Source organism: Simochromis diagramma, unplaced genomic scaffold (genome assembly GCF_900408965.1).
Source record: "Simochromis diagramma unplaced genomic scaffold, fSimDia1.1 OVJJ01000165.1, whole genome shotgun sequence".
Lineage (NCBI taxonomy): Eukaryota > Metazoa > Chordata > Actinopteri > Cichliformes > Cichlidae > Simochromis > Simochromis diagramma.
The window spans coordinates 2,390,011-2,415,776 of NW_024387467.1; the positions used below are offsets into that span (position 1 = coordinate 2,390,011).

Here is a 25,766-nt window from a genome sequence, read left to right on the forward strand (position 1 = left end):
TCTTCTTCAATTCAGATTTGAGCATTTGCCTTTCCCGTCTATGTTTACCACATTCCAACATCACATGTTCAAATGTTTCCTGTGGTCCACAACGTTCACAATTCCCTCTCTCATTCTTGTTCATCTTTTTTAGTGTTATTTAAACCTATGTGACCAAATCTTACTCTTGAAATGATATCTTCTTTTACTTCTATGACTTCTTCTACAGTGTCCCACTGCTCTCTGTATACTATAATAATATCTACCTTTCCCTGCTCTGTTCCTTTAACCTCACCTTTACTGTATATTATATTCATATCTACATGACTTTTTCTTGTTGCAGCTTTTGCAAACTTATCAGCCTGTTCATTTTCATCCAAACCGACACGGAAAATGTATTTCTATCCCCGTATGTTTGACTCTATAGATTAAATGGTCTGTATTTGTATAGCGCTTTACTTGGTCCTAAGGACCCCAAAGCGCTTTACACTATGCACAATCATCCACCCATTCACACACTGGTGATGGCAAGCTGCAGTGTAGCCACAGCCACCCTGGGGTGCACTGACAGAGGCGAGGCTGCCGGACACTGGCGCCACCGGGCCCTCTGACCACCACCAGTAGGCAACAGGTGAAGTGTCTTGCCCAAGGACACAACGACCGAGACTGTCCGAGCCGGGGCTCGAACCGGCAACCTTCCGATTACATGACGAACGCCCAACTCTTGAGCCACGATCGCCCAGATCAAATGAATTATATCAAAAAACAATATTGTGTCTAGAATCCAAACACATATCACATATGCTCAATGGTGCGCTACTAGAGTCTGAGTAAGGCAAGGCAAGTTTATTTATATAGCACAATTCAACAACAAGCTGATTCAAAGTGCTTTACAGAGACATTAAAAAACAAAAACAATAAAAAGCATGATTTAAAATTGATTAAAAAAAAAACCAGTAAATCAAATATTTGTACTTCCAGTAGGAAGCACAAATACTTCCTACTGGTGCCTCCTCTACCCAGTTTGAAGTGATTAAAGCTGCTACAGTTCTCCAGTATAAACTGTTAGGTCATCAGTAATTCTTTTATTCATCACAAAGCTTCTTTCTGGAATAACAAACACAACACCCGCTTTATAGTCTAACAATTACGATGCATCAGTATTTATCTCCACATGTTCTGAACACTTTTCCCGTATATGATCATATCTGACTTTTCCCTTGTGTAATAAATGAAATCAGGAGTTGTCATATATCCATGGCAGTAAAATTGAAAATGGTTCTGCTGGGTTAATATTTTTGCTACTAATTCCTGTCTCATTTATTTTTCCCCTATAATCCAACCAAAACTTCTCATGGGCTGCGTCCTCCTGAGGCCGCATTTGTAGACCGATTACGTCACAGCGACGCGCCGAAGGCTGTCCAAATTCTTTTTTTTTTAAATGAACTTTATTTAGAACAAAAACAATGACAGTCTCAAAGAGACAAGCAACATATTGAATCATTCAGAACAGAATCACACCTCCTTTTTCTTTTCTCCCAATCAGAGGAATACACATCACTGCCACAGTGCAGTTGGTACAAAGCTGTCCAAATTCGTAGACTCCTCCGAATGCAGCCGACAAATGCGTCCTCCTTTTCCCCGAATTTGAAGGATGGGTCGGGTGTGTCCTTTGTGGCCTACCATATCCCAGAATTCATAGCGCTAGTGATGGTAAATTTGATTCTTTTTACTGAATCGAGTTTTAATGAGTCACTCACCAAATTGAATCGGGTTTTTGAGTCATTTGATTCACTGAGTCAGTTGACCAGAGAGTGCAAAAAAATGTACATTTTCACTCAAACTTAATTTGTTTCTCTTTTCATGTAAATCCTACTGCTAAGATGAATGATTCTAAAAAAACAACAACTATTTTATAGAGCAAAAAAGAGCAAAAACATTTCTAAAAGTGCTTCGACGTTTTCAGAGACGTCTGCTACCCACCAGCTCGATAGCTAGCCGGAAGCTCAATGGTCACTGATGCCGCCGAGAACGGCACAACTCCCGGCACATCATGTTCAGATCACCGCGGACTTTCGCTGCTCGGGTTAAACGTAATATATAAGTCACTTAGACAACCTAAAAATGTTATTGTTGGGCTTTTTTCAGTGTTTTGTTTGTTCGTGAGTAAATCGGTTTGGCTGAGATTAAAGTTATTAGATTAGATTAGATAAAATAAAACTTTATTAATCCATCGGGTGGGTTCCTCCTTGGTTTTTACACAGCTGACTAAACGTCAAACAGAAAACTGATTAAACAGAAGTGTGAGATGGTCGAGAGTTTCCTCCAGTGTCCCGTTATATTTTAGATAGCAAGGAGCAGACGGCCGAGTTTATTAAACTCCACCGAGACAGCGGTGACGCTAATCAGAAGGCTGGACCGTCCAATTTCACAGCCGTTTACTTCCGGCCTACCTGACCTTCTGAGGACCCGGCCCACGTAGACCACGTAGACCGCATCCTCAGGAGGATGCAGCCCTGGAATTTGGACACGACCTCTTTCTCTTAATTATACACCTTGCTTCCGTGTTTATGTCCTGAGCAGAGATGGGCAGTAACGCGTTACAAGTAGCGCGTTACTGTAATCCGATTACTTTTTCAAGTAACGAGTAAAGTAAGGGATACTATTACAAAAAAGGTAATTAGATTACTGTTACTTTCCCGTAAGCACGCTGCGTTACTAAAACCGTGATTTTTTTGCGTCTCATGACAATGATGTAAGCGAGTGCGACGTTCGTGACAACAGCTGTGTGCAGATCAACAGTGGATCATATATCGAGTGCAGGAGAGAGTATGAGCGTGCAGCGTTTAAAGCGTGGAAGCACTGACCTTACTTTGAGTTTGATTCCGCAAAAAGTGACAAAAACATTAGTGTCTGCTGTTCACTGTGTGGGAAGAAACCTTCTTTTTACAGCGAAAAAACCCCTGAACTCCCGAGCAAACGCCAAATACGCTGCCGCTGGAATGTGAACTTCACAGAGAAACTGCCGTATCCTTCCACTGACCGCTGCGGCACACCTGCACCAGGGTAAACCTCCGCCTACCCCACTCCTGCTTTACAGGCAACAGGACCGCTGAGTCTTTGACTTTATTTATTTGCTGTGTTTTACTTGCATCTATTTGAAAGACTGAGTGTAAACACACAAAAACTATTTTATTTTATGTGCTGGAATGTGCAGAAAATAGGTTTAAATGTTAAACTAATTTCTTCCAGTCAGAGAATGTTGCATATAATTAAAATTTTTCTTGATGCATAAAGTTAAAAGGTTAAAACTGATAAAACAAGTTTTAAAAAGAGACTTTTTCATTTGATTACATTTTGTATGATGGATTATGTAGAAAAAGTAGAATTGGGCTGAAAGATCTATCGCTTTATCACCTATTCAGGTTGTAAATCGTGTTTTTAAAAAGTAACTAAGTAATTAATTACTTTTGAAAATAAGTAATCAGTAAAGTAACAGGATTACTTTTTTCAGGAAGTAATCAGTAATTAGTTAATGATGACTTTTTTCAAGTAACTTGACCAACACTGTCCTGTGTAACTGAAAATATATTCTACTTTGGTTTTATACATTGATTAATGACCTGCAGAATCTCCTTATCATATTAAGTGATTCATAATTGTCACTTTATGCTTTCTCCATCTCTAAAGTGAAGACAACAACAATGTCCACAGCACAACATTGTGCTGTGGACATTCATGTGCTTTTTTGTGCAGAGGAGTTTTTTGTTTCCTGTTCTCGTGCTGTCCTACCATGGAAGCACAGCATGAGTGGAGGTCTCTTTTTTTCCTCTTGTACCTTCCCGTTGTTGTGTACTTTTCAGTGTTTTTCTGCAATGCTACCGATCTCCGACTTGTAACCCCATGTTGATGTCTGTGTTATGTGTGTAAGGTCGGGGGGGGGGTCCCATTTCACTGCAGGGCAACCTGCTTGTGACAAATAAAGCTTTGATTGATTGATTGATTGATTACATACTTTAGGTTCAGTTTTTGCAGGTGGGTTTCTGACAGAGAACAGGCAGATTTAGAATATAACAGCGGCGTTCTATAGATGGACACATAAAAAGATAAAAAATTACATGTATGTGCTAACTTTCTAAACACTTTGTTACATTTATGATAAAGTAGATAAAACACATTTATGTCGGCCTTGGCTCATAGTTCTTGTCTTTAAATGAACTTTGTCTGTGTGTGTTTCAGGTCCTGCACTCTCAAAGACTGAATGAACCAGCATTGCAGCCATGGGTCACTGTGAGCGTCACAGGGAAGGTTGAAGACGCCCGCTGCACCTGTAAGGCCGGAGTCATGGAGACCCGCACCCACGTCACTGCTCTTCTGTTTAATGTAGAAGCAACAGTGCTGATCTGTGGCACAAGGACTGTTACAGATGAACCTGCATACTGGGTTTTGCTGGGTAATATGACCAAGATACAGCCAGAGGTTGGCCATAAGATAGACTTCTCCTCTTCAGCTGCCCAAAAAAGGCTCTCAATCAAAACATAAACAGACCATCCGTAGTGACAGGTAAAAGGAGCCGTCCTCAAAACAGAAACATTCCACCTGCTACTGTGGAGGAGTTGGATCAACTGATGGGAAAATAACACCCGATACATGAGCTCCCTCACGTTGCTTCCAGGTGAGGAAATGATAAAAAGAGAGCCCATTTTCCAGCTTATTCCCTTCCCGAAGTGCATGCCATTGCTGATGCTATCTGTGTGCTTTCGCTCCTTTAGCCCTAAGCTTGACCTGCTAAAATGGCGCTTCGGTGGTTACGCCCCCTCCCGTGACATCACGCTCCAAAGCCCTATAAGAGGGGACTGAGGACACACCCCTGTGGGACACCTACATTCAGAGTGAGGGTGGAGGAGGTGTGCTCTCCCATCCTGACGTTCTGGGGTCTGTCACTCAGGATGTCCAGTATCCAGCTGCACAGTGAGCTGCTGGGTCTCAAGTTGCTTAGTTTATTAACCAGTTTGTGGGGTTGAACTGTGTTGAAGGCCGAGCTGAAGTCCACAAACATCATTCTAACATAGGTGTTACGACTGTCCAGGTGTGTGAGGGCTGTGTGAAGAGCTGTTATTATGGCGTCCTCTGTCGACCTGTTTGCCCTGTATGTAAACTGGTGTGGATCGAGGTCTGCAGGGATGGCAGCTTTAATGTGTGACATGATGATTTTCTCAAAGCATTTGGTAATTATGGGTGTTAAAGCAACTGGACGATAGTCATTCAAGCAGCTCACTGTGTTCCTCTTGGGCACTGGAACAATGGTGGCTGACTTAGCATTAGCTTGCAGCGGCACATAAACTGCTATTATTGTGATCGCTGTGAGCTCTCTCGGCAAGTAGAAGGGTCTACACTGAACCATCATGTACTCTGTGTCCGGGCAGCAGTGGACGACTTTAACTGTGTTGTTGGTGTATAATGTATATTTTATTTTACACACACACACACACACACACACATACATATATATATACATATTTGGTATATTCAGTAATGTGCATACATTCTTGTACATATATTTATTCTTATAATTCTCAGATTCCCATTCTTATATTTTGCTTTGTTCTTATTGTATTTTGCACACCTCTGTTGCTTGTGAAGCTCGCACACAAGAATTTCACTCGCATGTGCTGTACCAGTGTACCTGCACATGTGATGCTACAATAAAAGTGATCGGATTTGTTGTTCATTGAGCGTGAGTTGGTGAGGAAGAGACTCGGAATAGCCGGTCTGCGTGGGTTAGCACGTAGCCTAGCCCTCAGTCCCGCTCTCTTCCCTGTGCCTCCGTCGCCTACGCCACTTCAGCGGTGGCATGGTGAAATTAGAGTCTGTGTCACTTTGGATCTCTGGGGGGATTGAGTCCCAGTCACTGTCAGCGAAGGTGTGCAGGTTTTTGTGGTTTAGAAGCGTGAGCAGTTCAGCCTTACTGTACTGCATATGTGCTCCTGCATGTCGGAGGAAAAGTGAAACAAAAACACACAAAATAAAAAGAAAGCCGCAAAGTTGTGGAGAGCACCGGGCTGCTGTGACTGCTCACGCCGCCATCTTAGTTAAGATAACATCATTAAGATGTTAAACTTGCCGTTTAATAAATCAGGACGCTGTCACTGTCACTTGTTCAGCCTACTTTTCCTTTTTCTTTCTTTGGAGGACCAGACCTGGATCACTCTGTTAGAGAAGTATGAATGTTTACAGGGTGGTCAGGACATTCCCATTACCATGGCAACCATCCTTTGTCCTCCAGTCCGGCCTGTAGACTTGAAAAAGGTGGGAAGAGTGCATTCCTCAACAGGCCCAGGCCACATTCCTTTGAGGGGGTCTGTCAGTATCACAGTGTTACAGACTGCTTCCACCAACACCAGCGGCTGGCATAAAACACGATGTTCTGGCACGGTTTCCCCGACGTTTACGGGGCCGACTGATTAAATGGTGATTTTTAGGATGGTAGTGTTGTCTCTGGAAGGAGGAGGACTGATTATAAAGCCTAATGCTACGAGTGACCAGGGTCCTTGGGCAAGTTCACTGCACTGGTTTGTTTAGGTACTAATTCTCTCTGGATTGGTTAAGCAGGCACACTCCACCCCCTGGGTGGATTCTGGAGTTCCCCACTCCTCAGACAGACCACCTACTCATCTCTGTTTCTTACAGGGGGAGAGCCTCGTTTGGTCTCTAAACGGTCCACACTGTTCGAGTCCAAAGAACAAATCCTTCCAAAGCTTTCCGTCTTTCTTAGTCAAACGTAGGATAGTAAGGGTGAATATAAATAATCTACTTTAAGAAAATATTTTCAAAGACCCAAACAACCCAAAACAAAACACTGCAGTGCATTTTATTTGATCATTATTTCAGTATTCATTAAATCAGGGACTTGACTGTATTTGTATATGTTAGACACTTACATGTTACATGCTTAACAGGTAGACCTCACACATTTGGCCCCGAGGGGTTGTTTTATGTTATGGAACGATAACAAAGTGAACAATCTGCAACCAAAGAAGCTCACCTGCTAGTGGCACATGGAGAGGAAAGATTCAAGCACAGAGGGGTCAGGTTCACAGGTGCGCAAAGATGGGGCGTGTCTTCAGCATTAAACTACGAACAGCAGGATTCACATTAACATTTGTAAAGAGTGAAAGTAAATTAGTTAAAAATGGGCTTTGTTGGTTGCAGTCCATTCACATTCTCCTCTGAGGCTTGAGATATAAGGTCTACTGAGGTATATTACAATTATAAAAGAACAGCAGGAATCCTGGAAAAGGTGGAATTTCACAGGTTTTAACTGGTAGTAAAAAGGACTACATTATCTGTGCCAACACCACGTCTACAACCAGATATGCTGGATTCCAGAAGAATTGTGATTTACTGCCTCTGTACAAATGAAGATGTTGGTTTAGTTGAGCTTTGCTGCACAAAGGTTGGTACTCTAGTGTAAGAGGGTTTGTGTAAGGAGAGCAGTTTCACTGCTTAAGTTGCAGTTGGGTATCTAGTTAGTGCTAGGTATATAGATAACTGCAGCAGGACCCTTCCAAACGAGACAATTAAAAACTGCAGGACTTAAAGGCAAGGTGTGTACAGTTTGTGACATTTGGGAGCAACTCCTCATTCTGAAAGGCAAGCAGCAGTCTTTTAAGCAGTGCTGAAGGATCACGTACACTGAGCGGGGGGGTGGCATACTGGGCTTACGCCCAGGTCATTTTTTCAGAAGCATGGGGTCCTTTGGAGTGTAATTTGTTAGTTAGATGCCTGACTGACAACTGTATGAAACAAAAACAGCACACGAAGCACAGAGCGCACCGTCGTAAATTCCCCCTAATTTTGGTATGATCCGAGCTCAGGCACTAGGCGACTGAGCACAGCACCCATGTGAGCGAGGGGGGAGAAGCTGCTGCCTGCTGCTTTGCTGATAATTGTATTTCCTGCTCCTTTACTGCTGTAACCCCACAAATGTGGCTCGTCTGTGAAGCACTTTGATGTACCTGAGACTTTTAAATGTCAGAATAAAAAGAGGGAGCTTTCGTCAAATGTAGGAGTACATATACACTAAGTTTGTTAATTAATAAGAAACTCCAGACGATTCCATTCTGAGCTGAAGAAGCTTCTGATTGGTTAGTAGAGTCCATGTGAGTAAACTGGTGGCACAGCTGTGGATGGATATAAGGCAAAACACAGAGCCTGTTTCTGTGACATGGGAACATCAAGAGATGTCAACCAAAACAGCAGGAACAGAACTGTGGAGCTCCATAAGTGTGGCTCAGTTTGAATACAATTTGGTGCCATTTACAATTAAGAAATACAGATAGTTTCTCTCTTTACTCTTAAAGTTAACAAATATGTTTTTTATATTTATCAATCTAAAAAAGTAAACATTTAGTCTGATTTGATGTTACAATTAAAAAAGTGTTTTTATCTAAAGAGTAAATATCTGGTTTCAACTGTGTATTTGATGATGTGGGTGTTTGGCTTGATTGTCAAGAGAGAGAGAGAGAGAACTCATCAGAACATGTATCCAGTGCCTAGTGTAACTTTTTAGATACCATTTGTTACTTTTCAAACTCTACATTTATTAAGTTATGCAGGCTTGTTTGCACAACAAGGCTGAATAATTATATAAACGTTTCTGAATCTAAATAGTGGACTTTGGTACAATTAAAAAAAATAAGTGTAGTGCAGGTATATGATGATTTTTAGTGCTACTATCATCTAGTTCTGATTCTGGTTCTGTCTTGGTTAAGTCCTCAGTAGTCCTGATTTTGAACTGTTGTAGTCCTGTTTTAATTCTGGATCAGTTCTGGGTCTGGTTGAATTGGGGTTTAGCCCTCGTGTCTTGATACAGCCCCGACTTTGTTCTTTCTTGCTGCTTAATTAAAAAACTAGTTTAAGGTGTCCTGCATATGTGATATATATTTTTTTCCTACATGAAGTCATTCTTTTTTGAACAAAACTCAAAACAGAGCCTATTAATCTTTCAGTCATTTCTACCCTCACTTCATTTCCTTTTGCTGCTCAGCTCTCACACAGGGGCTCAGCTACGCTCCAATCCCTCCATATTGTGGCCAATCACATGCGAGGATATAGGATAATGTCATTGTGTGAAAAACAGAGAGGGTGAGAGAGGCGACAGTCAAGTGGAGCGTGCGTCTGTCCTCTCAGTAAGTGAGTGAGACAGTAGACAGCGGTGAGGAGGGCTGTGTGAAAGCAAAAACACATAAATATGCCTGAAACCCGTAAACGAAGCAGCATCTGGCTGCAGTTTAAAGACTGTTTTTGACTCTGTCTTGGTCTCGTCTCGACCTCTGGTCTTGGTCTTGGTCTCGATACCCTCTGGTCTTGGTCTTGTCTTGGTCTCGATACCCTCTGGTCTTGGTCTTGTCTTGGTCTCGGATTAGGCGGTCTTGACTGCAAGTCTAATCCAACTTAAGCCAGACTGAAGAGTCACAGACTGCTAGAGTGCTTGTTTACTGTGAAGAAAGATGGGATTGAAAGATATTGAAGTCTGCCCGGCTTACCCTTCATGAAAAACTGAGCTAGACCGCAACACTCTGCAAATCTTGCAATTTAGAAATCCTGGTAACTCCAAAGTGTTCACAAAGGTCTTTTCTGTCTTTTTTTCCCCCCCACTGGAACTCAGGAATTATTCTTCATTCACGTTTCAGTTTCTGTAATTGATACGAAATTGACTGCAAGTAATTAAAATATTATAACTGTTCCAACATTTACCTGGTTGTAAACATGGCAGTTTAAGCGTGCCCAGGCATGTTAAACCGCCATGCATAAAAATAAAGTTGATAAACAGACTGTAGGTGTTCTTACCTGAGAACAGAAGATGCAACGACGCATTTTTCAAGCAGATAAGACATACGAGTGTGTGTATTAGAACTCAGAGAGAAATGCTGTGTCCTTGTGAGTTTAGTCAGTGAGAGATGTGCAGCTCTGATCATTAGAGCTCCCAATACAGAATGTGAAAACAAAGGTTTTCATACTTGAATAATTTAGCATAACCATACCTGAGAAAAAACTAACAGTTTACAAAGTTACTGCTATTCTCAGTCTGTTTTTACATTTACCCTTCGTATGAAGTTGTATAATTGACTGAATATTGACCTTTTTAACATGTAGTCTAGGCTAAGAGGGAGTAGCACAATGCTACAAAATCAAGGTAGAATGAGGTACATCAGCTGGAGAGGGCAAACTGGTCCTGCTCTATAGGCTTCTTTATCCACGCGCCCAGTCCAGCATTGTGGAAGGCCCTGAAGAGTGTCTGCTTTGCAGAATGATATTCCTTTGCTGCCTGTTTGGCCTCATGGTAGCTTCTGGGTCTCACCGTTCTGATTCGCAGCATGGAGGAGAGCTATGGTATAATGGAGATAAGCCTTCACTTAGACAACAGCAACAATGTGCAACAACCAGGAATGACTTTTTAAAAATACATCTTTTTGGCATTTGCCTTTATTGGACAGTGCAGGAAGAGAAAAGGGCTCGTGCGCAGGCTTTCTGGCCAGACCTCCTGCTCACACACTTTCATTATTAATCCGGTCGTTAAGTCTGACATCATTAGCCGTAACTGGGCCCAAACTCCGCTGCAGGTCACACAATCACTGGGGCATCACAGAGAGTTAAAAGCTGTCTAAACTCTTTCATCTGTAATAAAATGATCAGCGTTGCTGCTTTACCAGGTGTAACAATGAAGTTTAACATCCAGGTATCCATGAAAACAGGATTTATTACATTCAGAGTTAGAAGCTAGCAGGAAGTTAGCTCGCTAGCTTCCACCTAAACATGATATAACATGTTCTGACTGAGAGATTTCTGAAACAAATTAAAACATACCGCTCTGTTATCACTTCCAAGATAAATGAAGACAGGAAACTAAACAGCAGTGACGTTTGTAGGGTTACTGAAGTTGGGCTAGCTGGTATATAATGATGTGCTACGTGATCACTAGCGCGACAAAGCTATGTTAGCATAGCATAAACAGTAAAGCTGGAGGACTTGATAAAAGTTAACGTGAGGGTTCCTGATGGTTAGGGGCAAATACAGTCGCATGGCAGGATGCTGTAAACGGACCAAACTTCAGTCAGGAGAACAACTGAGATAATCCATCCACAATACGAGGTTAGTCATTAATATACTGCTGCATGGGCTGTAGCTACATCGTAATTGTTTAAAAACTGAGCTTTAAAATGATTAGCGATAATAAAAACCGAGAGGCCGACAGTGATCACTGACTGCTTTTAGGGGCTCGTTGAGATTAAATAGAACAAGATAAAAAGCAAACATGTTAAAAACACAACAGCCTTATTAAATGCAGACTACTTTGGGCCCGGAAACAGGATTCATCACCTCATCACTTAAAGACCGGATAGATACAGTATGCAATCTCACACTACAGTACATGCATTGAAAAATCAGCACTGTGTTACCTTGCAGTGTAGATTCATCCATCGGCTGTAGAGGGCATGTTTGCAAAGCCTGGAGGGTCGACCCAGATCATCTTTCCCAGTGGTGGCATTGATCAGCTCTAAACCCTTGTCCCCCACCGTCCAGTTCACACTGAAGTTTGGAGCTTTTCCTGGCTGACGGGCTTCTGTGTTACTTATTCCTGCATCATGAAAATACTTCGAAAACTGATTTTGGAAGAATATGATACCGTTAAAGATGATCACCCATTGTATGTATAAAAATATCAAATTATATCCAAATTATATCAATCACGGTAGCCAAGTTTATATAGGTTCTCCTCGTGTATCGTGTGGAGTATGTGATGATGGGAATTAGGTGAATTATGTGGGATCAATAAGATGTTGAGCAGGGGTAGGAATTAATAAGTATGTTCATACTTCTTCCTACTCCTTTTCAGACCAAACATTGTTACATTATGTCAGACGATTTTGTTTTATTTCATTATATTTTTTGTTTATCTGAACACATACGTGTGTGTGTGTATATCTACATATATATTCGTATCTGTAAATGAAAATATATGTAGTGTGTATATATTGTTTTTGTTTTATATGTCTGAAACAAATAAAGATACAATACAATACAAAACAATACAATATTGGGCACATTAAACCATTTTAAAAAACATGAATGAGATAGCTGTTTGGCTGTACAAAAGGTCCGAGTTTCAGAGTCGGCTCATTGAAAACACCAATCCAGCCCACCGGACAGTTTTAGAAAAGGTGAGGAAATGTGTGTGTGGTGGAGGTGTGATCCCTGGCGTAGCTGCAGGGGAGGGGTGGAGTGGTGAGCTCAGGGGGGTGGTACTGGGAGGCAGGGGAGCCACAGGTGGTGGCGATTGTGTCATGAGTGTCTTCCTTCTGTGTGTCTATATAGTGATGGCTGAGTCGAGCGGGAGGCTGGCTGGACCGGAACGAGCTGTCACGGTGCATATGTCCGTGTTGGACCGGATTGGCCTCACCCCGGAAGACCATTGCCGGCGGTTCCGTGCCTGCAAGCTGACTGGCGAGGATCGGCCGTTCGAAGTGGGGTGCTCGACCTAATTAAAGAAAGCTGGGAGGATGGTCTGAGCCCCGCAAAAAGACGAGATTCAGTACGTGTTGGACCTGAGAGCAAAACTCCACACTTTGGGGAGGTTATCACAGGGAGAATTTGCTCCAGGCTCAGGACCGTCAGCAGTGCCTGTATAACAGAGGGGCTAGACTCAGGCAATTTTCACCGGGAGACAAAGTGCTTGTATTACTCCCTTCTTCTAGCTCAAAGTTACTCGCCAAATGGCAAGGTCCCTTTGTGGTCACACGGCGAGTGGGGGACGTTGACTATGAGGTCGCACGAATGGACAGGGGAGGGGGCCACGCAGATTTATCACCTCAACCTCCTGAAAGCATGGAGGGAGGCTGAGTCTGCTTCTCTAGTGAGCCTGGTTAAGGAGAGAGATGAGTTGGGGCCAGAGGTGCCAAATTCTATCATTCCCGCCTCCCTCCATTGCGATGACCATCTCACACAGGCCCAGAGAGCGCTGCAACAGCGCTTTGTCGACATGTTCTCCCCCCTGCCCGGCTGAACGTCTCTCATTGAGCATCATTTTGAAACACAGCCTGGTGTGATGGTGCGTTCATGGCCCTACAGGCTCCCTGGACACAAAAGGCAAATCGTTCAGAGGGAATTGGCCGAAATGCTGAAGATGGGAGTAATAGAAGAGTCGCACAGCACCTGGTGTAGCCCCATCGTTCTCATGGTGAAGAAGGATGGGTCTATATGGTTCTGTGTCGGCTATCGCAAAGTGAAGGAGGTGTCACAGTTTGATGCTTATCCCATGCCCTGGGTCGACGAGCTCCTGGACCGGTTAGGCACGGCCCGTTTTTTCATGACACTGGATTTAACCAAGGGCTACTGGCAGACTCGCTTGTCTGCAGAGTCCAAGGAGAAAACCGCCTTCTCCACTCCGTACGGTTTGTGCCAGTTCATCATGCTTCCGTTCGGCTTGTTGGAGCCCCGGCCATCTTTCAGCGCCTCATTGACCGGGTGCTGCGTCTGCACGCTGCGTATGCTGCCACCTACTTGGATGACGTGATCATCCATAGGGACACCTGGGCGGAGCATGTGCAGCGGGTGGCTGCAGTCCTGGAGTCCCTGAGGCAGGCGGGGCTCACGACCAACCCGAAGAAGTGTGCGGTTGGACGGAGGGCGGTTCAGTATTTCGGGTACCACTTGGGGGGCGGGCAGGTGCGTCCACAGGTAGAGAACGGCACATGCTCTACATTAGCCGGAAGCTGTCCGAGTGGGAGAGGCGGTACATTACTGTGGAGAAAGAGTGCTTGGCTATCTGGTGGGCGGTTGACTCCCTTCGCTTTATCTCCTGGGGCGCTCATTCACCCTTTGCTCGGAACATGTCCCGCTGCAGTGGCTCCACTGCATGAAGGATGCCAACGCCCGGGTCACCCGGTGGTATCTGGCTTTACAGCCCTTTAAGTTCAAGGTGGTCCATAGGCCAGGGGCGCAGATGGCTGTGGCCGATTTCCTCTCACCCGCGGGGGGGTAGGTTCGGCCGGATGGCTCCCCGGCCTCAGTTGTGCGGTGGGGGTGTGTGGGGGAGGTGTGTGTGTCGCATACTTCACAGTGTGGATTTTAACTTTTAACTGTATTTTTGTACATTTTACTAATTATTCTAATAATAAAGACCCCCACGGCCGTGAATGCCATCCATACTACTGGCCCACTTCACATCAGAGTGGGCTGTACATGGCCCATGATGTAAAATGGGTTTGATATCAATGCTGTGTATTGTACACAGGTTCAAAACATGTGAACACATTTTGCCAGCCATTTTCATTACCTCATGGATTATTTTACTAATTAATTGGCAACCTTTCAAATGTTAAAAATTAAAACAAAAATTATATCTCTTGGTTTGGGAATTTTCCATAAAATCTGTGAGCAGGACCTGGTTTCAGATTCTCAGAACAATCAGGTCCGAATGAACAGATCAGAGAAATCAGTGAACTGTGGAAAAGTACAGTGCCTCTCACCACTGAGCAGTGGCCTGTTCAGGCTAAAGGACTGTGGCAGCTCTTCAATCTCAGTAATCCGCTGGTACATGGCTCTGGAGAGGTGGTCGGCATGGTACAGGCTGCCCAGGATGATGCTGGAGAAATAGATGGGCTCAGTAAAGTAGCTCAACAAAGAGCCTTGAAATCCAACAACGTTCCACCTGAAGGAACAGAGTAAAATCTTCAGAGAAATTGACAGAAACAAAGAAATAAAGCAGATTAGTATTTCCTGAAAATATAAATCTGATAAAGGCACAGAGGGGTCTGCTGCTGTTAGTGTCCTCCTAGATTCAGCCTCTGTACACATCAACAGGATTCCCATTGATCTCTTCCAAAACACTTCAAACTAAAGTGATTCTGCAGAGCTGGTTTTAATATTTAGAACAAATGGATAGTACAAGGCTATAAATATGAAGATGGAGTGTTAAACTTGTGCATTTAGACGACAGCATAGACAATAGCTAGTAGAAATGAGTTCACACCAAAATCTATTTTGCCTATTCGACGACCTGTACAATCAAAATTCTTCTTCGCCACCGCCTTCTTCTTTGCCTTCTCCTCTGCCGCCTTCTTCTTCTCCTCTAGAACGAAGCATCTATGTCCACTGTGAACAACCATCTTTGAACAGAGGGCGGGGCTTAACACACCAACTATCTGTCATCTATAATCCAGTTTTGAGATCCTTCCCAGATGATAGGGTGGGGCCAGGTTTCACAGTAGGTCCACCCGAAACCTTAGCTGATTGTGACCCACGCCGATTTTCACACCTTGCCTCGTGTGATTAGGTAGAGGATCATAAGGGGGTCCATGACCTTCTTGGGGGGACACTCCCATAGGGCTTAAAATCTGGTACTCTCCACCAATTTTTCTTAGAATTTAAGAACTTCTCAGATGAAACGTCTTCAAGAAAGAAAGTCCAGACACTTTTCTTTCCAAGCTCCTTAGCTTGTTATCTGTACTTTCATACTTTACAAAGATTATATAAAGGGCCCAGGTATAAGAGCTTTTATGCCCTTATACCTGGCCATAAAAGCCCCCAGGAAAGGACAACATGTGATGTTGCTAATCACCATGTGAGCATGTAACAAACAAAACAGACACCTTGCAATCTTGTCACTGCAAGACATGGTAAGCAGCCTTTCTCCGTGAAGAACACCGTCCCATGTCTTGATGGTGTTACTGGAGTGCACAGGTATGGTTCCCTCACCAGACTCAATTTTAGTGCGCAGCTGCCCACGGGCTTTTCTGTTGGGATGTCCATCTCCCTGATCTGACACAGGCAAAAAGTCACTGACGACATAACAGTAACCTACATATTTTCAGGCAAAAAACAAATATTGTTTCATCACTATGAATCTCTATTTGTAACGATCATAATAATCCACTTACCGTCCACTCCGCCTTCATGAGGTGAAAAGATGCGAGCATCTCCACAGGGGGAGGTGCTGATATACAGGTGGAATTGGACATTTTCCTTTACTCTGAAGCCTTGACTGTTATCACACCGCATAAAAATGGATTTCTGATGTTCTTCTTCACTGTTACTAAAACAGAAATGCAGACAAAAGACTGGTAGGCTAGCAGTGCTTTCTGAAATGTTCAGAATGGCTGGTTGACAGTAATTGCTAATTTGTTAAAACACTAGAGTGGTGTGAAAAAGTGTTTGCCTCCTTCCTGATTTAATATTTTTTCCATTTCTATTACACTTAAATGTTTCAGATGATCAAACAAATATAAACATTAGAAAGAGATAACACTAGTAAACAAGGTCAAAACAAAGTTTTGACCTGAAACCGGTTGAGATGCTGTGGCATGACCTTAAACAGGTGGTTAATAGTCGAAAACCCTCGAATGTGGCTGAAATACAACAATTATGGAAAGTGGGCCAAAATTCCTCTGCAGTGCTGTAAAAGAGTTATTGCTAGTTATTGCAAATGCTTGACTGCAGTTGTTGCTGCTAAGGGTGGCCCAAAGAGTTATTTGGTTTCGGGGCCATCGCCAATCACTTTTTCCACACATGGCCATGTAGGTTTGGATTTTTTCCTCCTTAATAATAGACACGTTTACTTGTGTTATCTTTGTCTAATATTTATATTTTTGTTTAATGATCTGAAACATTTAGGTGTGACAAACATACAAAAAATAGGAAATCAGCAAGGGCCCAAACACTTTTTCACACCACTGTAAAATAGTCAACAGACCAACTGTATTTAGTTCTTTTGAATCAGTAAGTAAGGGTAAAGACTGGTTTGGTAGACTCAGTTCTATGTACAGTATGTGTAGGGAGCACTTTGAAAGTAGGTGGGAGGCTTTTACCTGAGGAAGTACTCCAGCTGGGAGTACAGGAACCTAATGAGAGACCGACGAGCTACAATCTCTGCATGGCAGTCATTGAGGGCCAAACCTCGGTTACTCATGTATTCACGACCGATGCACTTTGTCCCTGTGGATACGCAGATGACCTGAGCCTCCTTCACATCTGCACCTGGATGGGTAAAACATTGCACTGGTTCATAAGGTCCCTAACATCTTGTCACTTCAGCCGAATCAATTTGACCGCTTCAACTTCAGCATATTTTATTATCCTGAAAATTTAAAATGAATATTGTCTGGAACAGTTTTTCTTCAAGGAAAGATGTCCTGCTGAGAAACCACTCTCAGAGTAACCAGGCTACCACGTGCCTGTATTTTATGTGGCTTCAACTGAAAATCTCCCTGTTTCTTTTATCTTTCCACATATCTTATCTTCCATTCTGCATAATAAGTATACCTGTCCAAACAAGGCCCTGTCTCCCTCCTCTTACCCCAACCAATTGCTGCATATGGCTGCCCGTACCTGAGCCTTGTTCCACCAGAGGTTACTTCCTGTTAAAAGCTGTTTTACCTTCCTACTGTCACCAAATGCTTGTTTATAGGAGACCAGTAAGCTCCAGTATGAAGAGTTGGACAGCATCAGGCCCTGACATGATTCATGCCGGCTGAAGGAGCTGCCTGGACTCCACAAGCGTCTGGCAGCACAAACCAGCTGATCTGGAACCACATAACTACTGACCATTTTCTCCTGACCCATTGTCCGCAACAGAATGCCAGTTTTCCTTCCTGAAAGATTCAGCCTATTCATGAGCCCATCAGTACAAAATGAAGCTGAGCTCCCAGGATCTAGAAAAGCAAAGGTTATCTGATTCCCAGATTTTCTGATGTCTGTTGGAGGATCCTTTATGTCTCCAAACAATGGGTCACTTGCGATCTTAACTTGCCTTTCGACAAACTCAACAACATCGCTAAAAACCACTTTACGTTGAAACCTCTCCTGCAGATCGCACACAACATTCCTCCACTTATCCCTGAGCTTATAAGGCAACTTTTTTATAACTGCTTGCATATTAGCAGAGACATCCAACTCATGCAAGGACTCAACGTCTCTCATTGCATTGCAACATTGCCTTAATAAAAACCCATATTCCTGCAAAGCCTTCACGTCATCAGATTTTATAGGAGGCCATTTACTGACCCTTTCAATGTAGGCAGCAACAATTTTCAGCGAATTGCCAAAGTTCTCTTGGAGCAAAGATTTAGCTTTAGCATATCCATACTCAACAGTGCACCAATACAGTGAGTCCATTTAAACCAACGCAGTTAATCAAAAAAGGAACAACTCATATGGCTCCTACACCCCCAAAGGAGGTGGAGAATGAATGAGCTAAGATCCTGTGGGACAGATAGAGCTTTCTTGCTGCAACTCATCCTGTCAAACCTGCAGCTTGAAGTTTTCTCTTCACAGCTGAAACTGAGACTTTCTCACTACGACCACTATGAAGCTGCTTGAAGCTGTTGTCCTGTGAGCCGCCATCACACAGCTGTTAACTCTCAGAAACTTGTCCTCTGAGTCAGTCGTGTCTTTGGGTCTGCAGACCTCCTCCTGTCACAGTTTCTGAGCCTTTGATGCTGGAGGAAAATATGACTATCCAGAGTTGGGACCAGGAAGCAGAGTCGCAGTCTTACACGCCTCTCTGCAGCTTCTCTCCTCCTGCTACCCTACCAAACTCCATCTCCACAGAGACTGTGTCAGCTCCCAAACAGACAAAAAACAAACTAAAAACTAGCAACAAACAACTTAAACATTGAATTCAAAATCCTGCTCCTCACATACAAGGTCTTAAATAATCAGGCCCCATCTTATCTTAATGACCTTGTAGTACCATATCACCCTATTAGAGCACTTCGCTCTCGCTCTGCAGGCCTACTTGTTGTTCCTAGAGTATTTAAAAGTAGAATGGGAGGCAGAGCCTTCAGTTTTCAGGCCCCTCTTCTGTGGAACCAGCTTCCAGTTTGGATTCAGGAGACAGACACTATCTCTACTTTCAAGATTAGGCTTCAAACTTTCCTTTTTGCTAAAGCATATAGTTAGGGCTGGACCAGGGGACCCTGAATCCTCCCTTAGTTATGCTGCAATAGACATAGGCTGCCGGGGGATTCCCATGATGCATTGAGTTTTTCCTTTCCAGTCACCTTTCTCACTCACTATGTATTAACAGACCTCTCTGCATTGAATCATACTTGTTATTAATCTCTGTCTCTCTTCCACAGCATGTCTTTTATCCTGTCTTCCTTCTCTCACCCCAACCAATCACAGCAGATGGCCCCGCCCCTCCCTGAGCCTGGTTCTGCTGGAGGTTTCTTCCTGTTAAAAGGGAGTTTTTCCTTCCCACTGTCGCCAAAGTGCTTGCTCATAGGGGGTCATATGATTGTTGGGTTTTTCTCTGTATCTATGAAGCGCCTTGAGGCGACTTATGTTGTGATTTGGTGCTATATAAATAAAATTGAATTGAATTGAATTGAAAGTAGCTGTTTAAACATCAAATATCTGCTCGGGTTATCAAGATATTGCATATTTGCAAAAGTGCTTCGACGTTTTCGGAGACGTCTGCTACCCACCAGCTCGATAGCTAGCCGGGAGCTCGAGGGTCACTGAAGCCGCCGAGAACGGCACAACTCCCGGCACATCATTTTCAGATCACCGCGGACTTTCGCTGCTCGGGTTAAACGTAATATATAAGTCACTTAGACAACCTAAAAATGTTATTGTTGGGCTTTTTTCAGTGTTTTGTTTGTTCGTGAGTCAATCGGTTTGGCTGAGATTAAAGTTATTAGATTAGATTAGATAAAATAAAACTTTATTAATCCCCTGGGTGGGTTCCTCCTTGGTTTTCACACAGCTGAATAAACGTCAAACAGAAAACTGATTAAACAGAAATATGAGACAGTCGAGAATTTACGCCAGTGTCCTGTTATATTTTAGATAGCAAGGAGCAGACGGCTGAGTTTATTAATCTCCACGGAGACAGCGGTAACGCTAATCAGAAGGCTAGACCGTCCAATTTCACGGCCGTTTACTTCCGGCCTACCCGACCTTCTGAGGACCCGGCCCACGTAGACCGCGAAGGCCGGGTCCTCAGAAGGATGCAGCCCATGAATTTGGACACGACCACTATGTGTTAATAGACCTCTCTGCATTTTCCTTCCCACTGTCACCAAAGTGCTTGCTCATAGGGGGTCATATGATTGTTGGGTTTTTCTCTGTATGTATTGTAGGGTCTACCTTACAGTATAAAGCACCTTGAGGCGACTGTTGTTGTGATTTGGTGCTGTATAAGTAAAAGTAATTTGAATTGAGTTGAACAAGTACGCGTACCTCACTATAGATCTCCTGCAGATTTGGTTGGGGGTTGGTGGCATGAGCGTTATGTACACATTTAAACTGCTGTGTAAGCATTTTTGGAAACGATCTGGACCCCCGCTGACAGAACTCTCGGAGCAGCTGGGATCAGCAACCTTCTAATTAGGAGATGACCTGGGCTACAAGAATACCTGCTGTCATGACAACACCTGCCAAGACTTTCCGTTGAGCATGTGGAGCCCTGAAGTTATCCGTCAGTTTGCTGAACTTATCAATAACTAGATGAGAGACTGCATCTGCCAGGACCTGAGGAGTGACACATAAGTGCAACAGTGAAATTATGTGAAATAAGACATAACAAATATCCAACCAACAATTTCAGAGAAGCAACTGTTATTCAATTGTATTTACCAAACATTAGCAAAAGAAAATGTTAGTGAAGGAGGATAAGAAGTTACTAAAAGCAGCTTAAATCCATATTTCAGTATATCATTCCTTATTTCATTAAGGAATGCTGCATAACTGTGAAAGCCAAGCAGCGATGTGAGTAGCTTCAAAAAACACCCAAATCCTTTAATTCAACAAATGACTTGGAAAGGCTGGTATAACAAATCGCAGTGTTTGAATAGCACACAGAGGGTTAACATAGCAGCTTTGTTGTAATATAGGAATTAGAAGCATGTTTAAATAGCTTCTCAGCATCATAAAAGTTCTCTCCTAAAGCTATCATCTTCAATCAGCCTTAGACAGCGTGGTCATGAGCAATGAGGATCTGTCCATGATCAATACAGCCCACTGCCTCATTCAACTCAGGCTGTAGTCCAAAAGAAATCCTCACTCCTGATTTTTTTTTCTTATATTTGTCACATACATGGTTCAGGTAATCACTTTAAATCCTCCTCATTAGAACAGGAATGGATTTGTTGCACAATCACATCCGTATTCTCCAAAAGTTGATTCTGTTCATCTGGATGTTTTCAGTGGGAGAAACGTTTCATCATCATCAGGTGACGTCTTCAGTCTCAGCTGACTGCAGGTTTCAATCTTATAATCAATACATTTGCATAATGACTGAAACCAGCCCACTGAAGGAACAATGGGCTGGGAGGGCAGGTCCTTGATCTTAATTATGCAAATTCTCATGACCATTGATCAACAACCACTGACCAATAACCATGAGTCCCATTCACAGAGAGTTGGGGAATGGCTGCAATCACAGCATTTATAAGATGGTGACAGATGTACCCTTAGGCCCCTCCTCGATTCAGAGATGGTCTTTCTCTTTTCACGTAAATGGCCTCCTTGACTCCGCCCTCAAACCACCGTTCCTCCCTGTCCAGGATGTCCTGGACATCCTCATCATTGAAAGAGTGTCCACTGGCCTGTAGGTGTAAATAGACTGCAGAGTCCTGGCCTGACGAGGTAGATCTTCTGTGTTGTAGCCAGAGGTTATTTGGTTTCCCCGATGCATAAATCCTGGCAATCCTCCTATGGCGTTATCTTTGTGCCACTATTTTGAGCGCACGTAAAAAAAAGTTTGCAGGTGCAAGTGTTGCATTTTGAGGAGAAATTTATTTTGAGTGAAGAAAAGCTGAATTTGAGTGAACAAAATTCATTGCTGCGTGCAAAACATGTATTTCAGTGTTTGCTATTATCCACACACACAACAGCAGCCCCTCTCGCTCAGTTTTTGCATTTGCGCTCGCTTGCAATGTGTTGCTCGTGCTCTCAACATTTCTGCCTGTGCCCGCTCAACTCTTTCTCTACACCGTTATATTTCTGCCACAAAACCAGCCAATCACAGACTTGGATGCAAAAAAACCTGATTGGCTGTTCTGGTCTCCAATCAGCTCGAAATGACAAAATGCAATATCCCAGAATGCATTTCATCCAAAACTCAAACGAGGCAGTGGCGGAGGAACACAGAGGGGCGGAGTTTGAAATATTACTCTTTCTGGGTTACAAAATAAACTTTTAAGATATTTTCATGCGAGAATGTTTCTGTGTAAACTTCAAATATCTGCTCGATTCATCAAGACATCACATATTTGCAAAAGTGCTCTAACGTTTTCGGAGATGCCCGTTACCCACCAGCTGACCGGGTGGTCACTCGGGTTAAACATAATATAAAAGGCTGAACTGACAAAAAAATCACAGACTACACCACCAGGTGTTACAGGAAAAACCATAAAGCCTTTGAACTAAAACAAACACTGTTGTGACGGTGATGTACACTGTCTTGTTGGTATGATTTGTATCACCTTCATGTTTCCCTCTCACCACGTATCCAAACCGATATCATGAGCAGCAGCTTTTACAGCAATTTTTTTTTTATGTGCACTCAGAATAGTGGCACAAAAATAACGCCATATCCTCCTGGCACTTAACAGCGTACACTATGTTACTCTGCAAATGTACTGTTTATAAGGCTGGGGAAACCTGCAGTCAGCTGAGACTGAAGAAGTCACCTGGATGAGTGATGAAACGTTTCTCCTGGATGACTGAGCGTGCATCAAGACACATCCGTGTTCCACTTTTCCATTGTTTGTGGTTAAAGAAAGGGGCTCTTACAGAGTTCAAGAACTCTCAAAATAGAGCATCGCTGAAGTTCATCAGAAACCCCGGCCAGCAAATTAGATAAAGGATTTAAACATGAGCTAAGATCAAATGCAGGGTTACTCTTCTATGTAGTTACGGTCAGCTAAGCACCTCGAAGAAACTGTTGTTGTGATTTGGTGCTATTTAAATAAAATTGAATTGAACAGTCTTTGCTGGTCCCAATGCACAGACATGTATAATTCTGGCCCTGTGTATTAAAAGAAATCCAAAATAAATACAAACTTGTGCACCCAATTCTTGTTTTTTAAAGTTATTAAAGATGCTGTATAATCATCTCACCCTCACCAATGATGATCTGAAACATGTGTGACAAATATGCTGTCATCAGGAAGAGGCCACACATACGTCAGTCTGTCAGTGAGTCAGACGGAGGGACAGACTGATTTCTTCCATGCTCACCTGTGGCTGGTGAAGCTGCAGTCCCTCTCTGGGTATTGGCTGTTGTGATGGTGTCTGGTCCAGCTGTATCTTAAAGAGAGCAGACAGAGCAGCTTGGGCAGCCCGAGTCTTGGCCAGCTTCTTATTGCGCCCAGAACCCTGGAAATTCTCAGAGTCTACCGTCACCGACATGACAAAGTTCTTGGCATGACTCTCCCCGCTTTCTGACACAAAGTCATACTTGAGGCCTGGCCGCACCTCATTGAGAAACATGACAGGATTCTTGCCGGCTGTTAGGGAGATGAAGGCGGAGGGTGCTGGAGGTAAGGGAGACTGTGCCAGGTTTGGGACAGGAGAGGATGGCAATGGGTACTCTATTCCCAGTGAACTGAAGAAACTGGTATTGGAACCAAGGTAAAAAGTGTCTTCTGCAGGGTTGAATGTCTCCGATGCACTAAAGAGCATATCTGGAATGGCATGGTCCGAGGTGAAGTCCGTGTGAGCAGACAGGGTCTGGCCCATGGGAGCATGTGCTTCCGATGCATTAGGAAAATGGACGAAGGAGCACAGTGCCTTTTCTGCTGCACTCAGCTTAGCCTTCTTCTTGGTAGGACCCAAACCTTCAAAAACCTGCCCATTGACCTCCACAGTCATCTCAAAGACTGGTGCGTGGACCGGCCCAGTCTGAGAGAGGAGCTTATACTGCAACCCTGGCTTGATCTCGTTCAGGTGCATAAGAGCATTTTTGGGCGGTATGGGCCGAGGGACTTTCTTACGCTTCCTGGGCCTGTACCTGGAATTGGTATGCCCATTATTGCCTTCTTCTAAGGGACGTTTCCTCCCATGCCTCGCATTCCCACTGGGGAGTTGAACAGCCTCAGCTGCAATTCCCTCTTTGGAGACGTGGTTGTCCCGGTTCTGATTTTCCTTAACGCTCATGCTGCATGAACCTGCAGTGCCCAGAAAGAGTAACTCACTATGCCTTTGTTGAAGGATCTTGTAAATGGAAAATTTAGAGATTGCTTTATCTTGTGGATGTAGATCGTTAACATTTAATACTTTCCTTAACATGGAAAGCTTAATATGTATCTCATTATACATTACTCACTATGTATCTTTCCTGAAGTCTTTCTCGGAATGATTTTATATTTTGGGAATACAGTAAAAGGAGCTTGGAAAGAAAGTGACTTTAAGTTTTGTGAAGACATTTCACCTCTCATCCAAGAGGCCTCGTCATTTCTAAAAACCCAATGGTGGAGAGTCATAGGTGTTTAAACCCTCGTGGGGGTTGTCCCTACACTGCTTCGACCTGGATGACTGAAAACCTACATAAACAGTCTGGGGAGCACACATCACAAGGCCCGTTCAACAAAGCCAAACTTGGTGCCAATTTTCATTAATAACATCCTCACGCAACAGCTTAATAGGTTACTCTGTCCAGTGTTACGTACAGAAAACATTCCTATAAAATGCAGGATTCCCCTTATATATATGTAGCAAAGGTTTTAAGGAAATGTGGTTACCAGAGATTAGAGTCAGCAGCATCTGAACAAATGTGGAGTAAACCCATAATCTCCCCTTCTGTTTTCAGACTATTATGCTTAAAATGTTATCTTATTTAACAGAAATTGTATTCTAATTACTTTGTAAATTCTGGATATTTGGCCAAAAATATCCTGGAAGCGACGCTGGAGGAACGCTGGGCTTACACAGGACAGGGACAGGATTACTGCTGTCTAACACGAATAATAAAGTGTGTACTGTACTACTTCTGGAACGTAACTCTTAGGGATCTTTAGAGGGAACTTTTCTTTAAGAGCAAGGGAACAAGCATAATCTGCCATCAAATCAGACTGAAGTCTCATAGTAGATCAATCCTAAAAAAGCTAAAGATGATACATGTTCAAGGACCATCCTATGTGAATATGTGGGATATTTAAATAATAATTGTGTTTCCTCATAAAATACCTGGACATATATTATGTATTATTCATTTATTTTTATATTTCAAATGAAGACTTTATCTTTAGCAGGATTTGAAACAAAGACATTAGTGACTCACTCATGCTTTCTACTTTGGGTCCTCCAATGATGAGCAGCCCTTCACCTGCAGGAAACATGCAAAGTTGAGTCAGATATGTTACAGGTGTTGACCATTTCTAATAAAAAATGTAAATATTGGATTTGGTGGAAGAGACTCTGTTTTTTGTTTTTTTCAGCACTGTTATATTCATATCGTCTAGAGTCTGGGTTGTCAGCAGAACTTCAGACCAAACTCAAGCAGCAGTGCAGAGGTGGGCGGAGTCAGAGAAGAGGGGTTGTATCAACTCCTCCTCATCAAGGAGATCATCTTTTGTGGTTTTGGCCCAACAAACACAGTCCTTGTACTGTTTACTTTCTGAATACCACCAACCACTAGACTAAATTTAATATACCCTCATGGGGTAAAAGATTCTAAATCGCTGTGCCAGCTGAACTCTGAATTCATGTGAAGATTAAGAGCCCTCCAGTTCTGCAGACAGTGAACATATTAGCAGCTGTTGCACAATGAATGAATGAAT

The 25,766-nt window shown here is 43.1% G+C and overlaps 1 protein-coding gene across 1 annotated transcript; it reads right to left on the minus strand.

Annotated features, from left to right (window-relative positions):
• Positions 1-9,351: 9,351 nt before the first annotated feature.
• Positions 9,352-25,319, minus strand: LOC120723377 (double-stranded RNA-specific editase 1-like). Its single transcript, XM_040014798.1, has 8 exons — positions 23,227-25,319; positions 20,400-20,514; positions 16,848-17,016; positions 15,921-16,075; positions 15,633-15,801; positions 14,511-14,692; positions 11,442-11,620; positions 9,352-10,369 (listed from the first exon to the last, which is right to left on the minus strand). Exons 1-8 carry the CDS (start codon positions 24,304-24,306, stop codon positions 10,193-10,195), a joined length of 2,226 nt encoding a protein of 741 aa, XP_039870732.1. The 5' UTR covers positions 24,307-25,319; the 3' UTR covers positions 9,352-10,192.
• Positions 25,320-25,766: the final 447 nt, after the last annotated feature.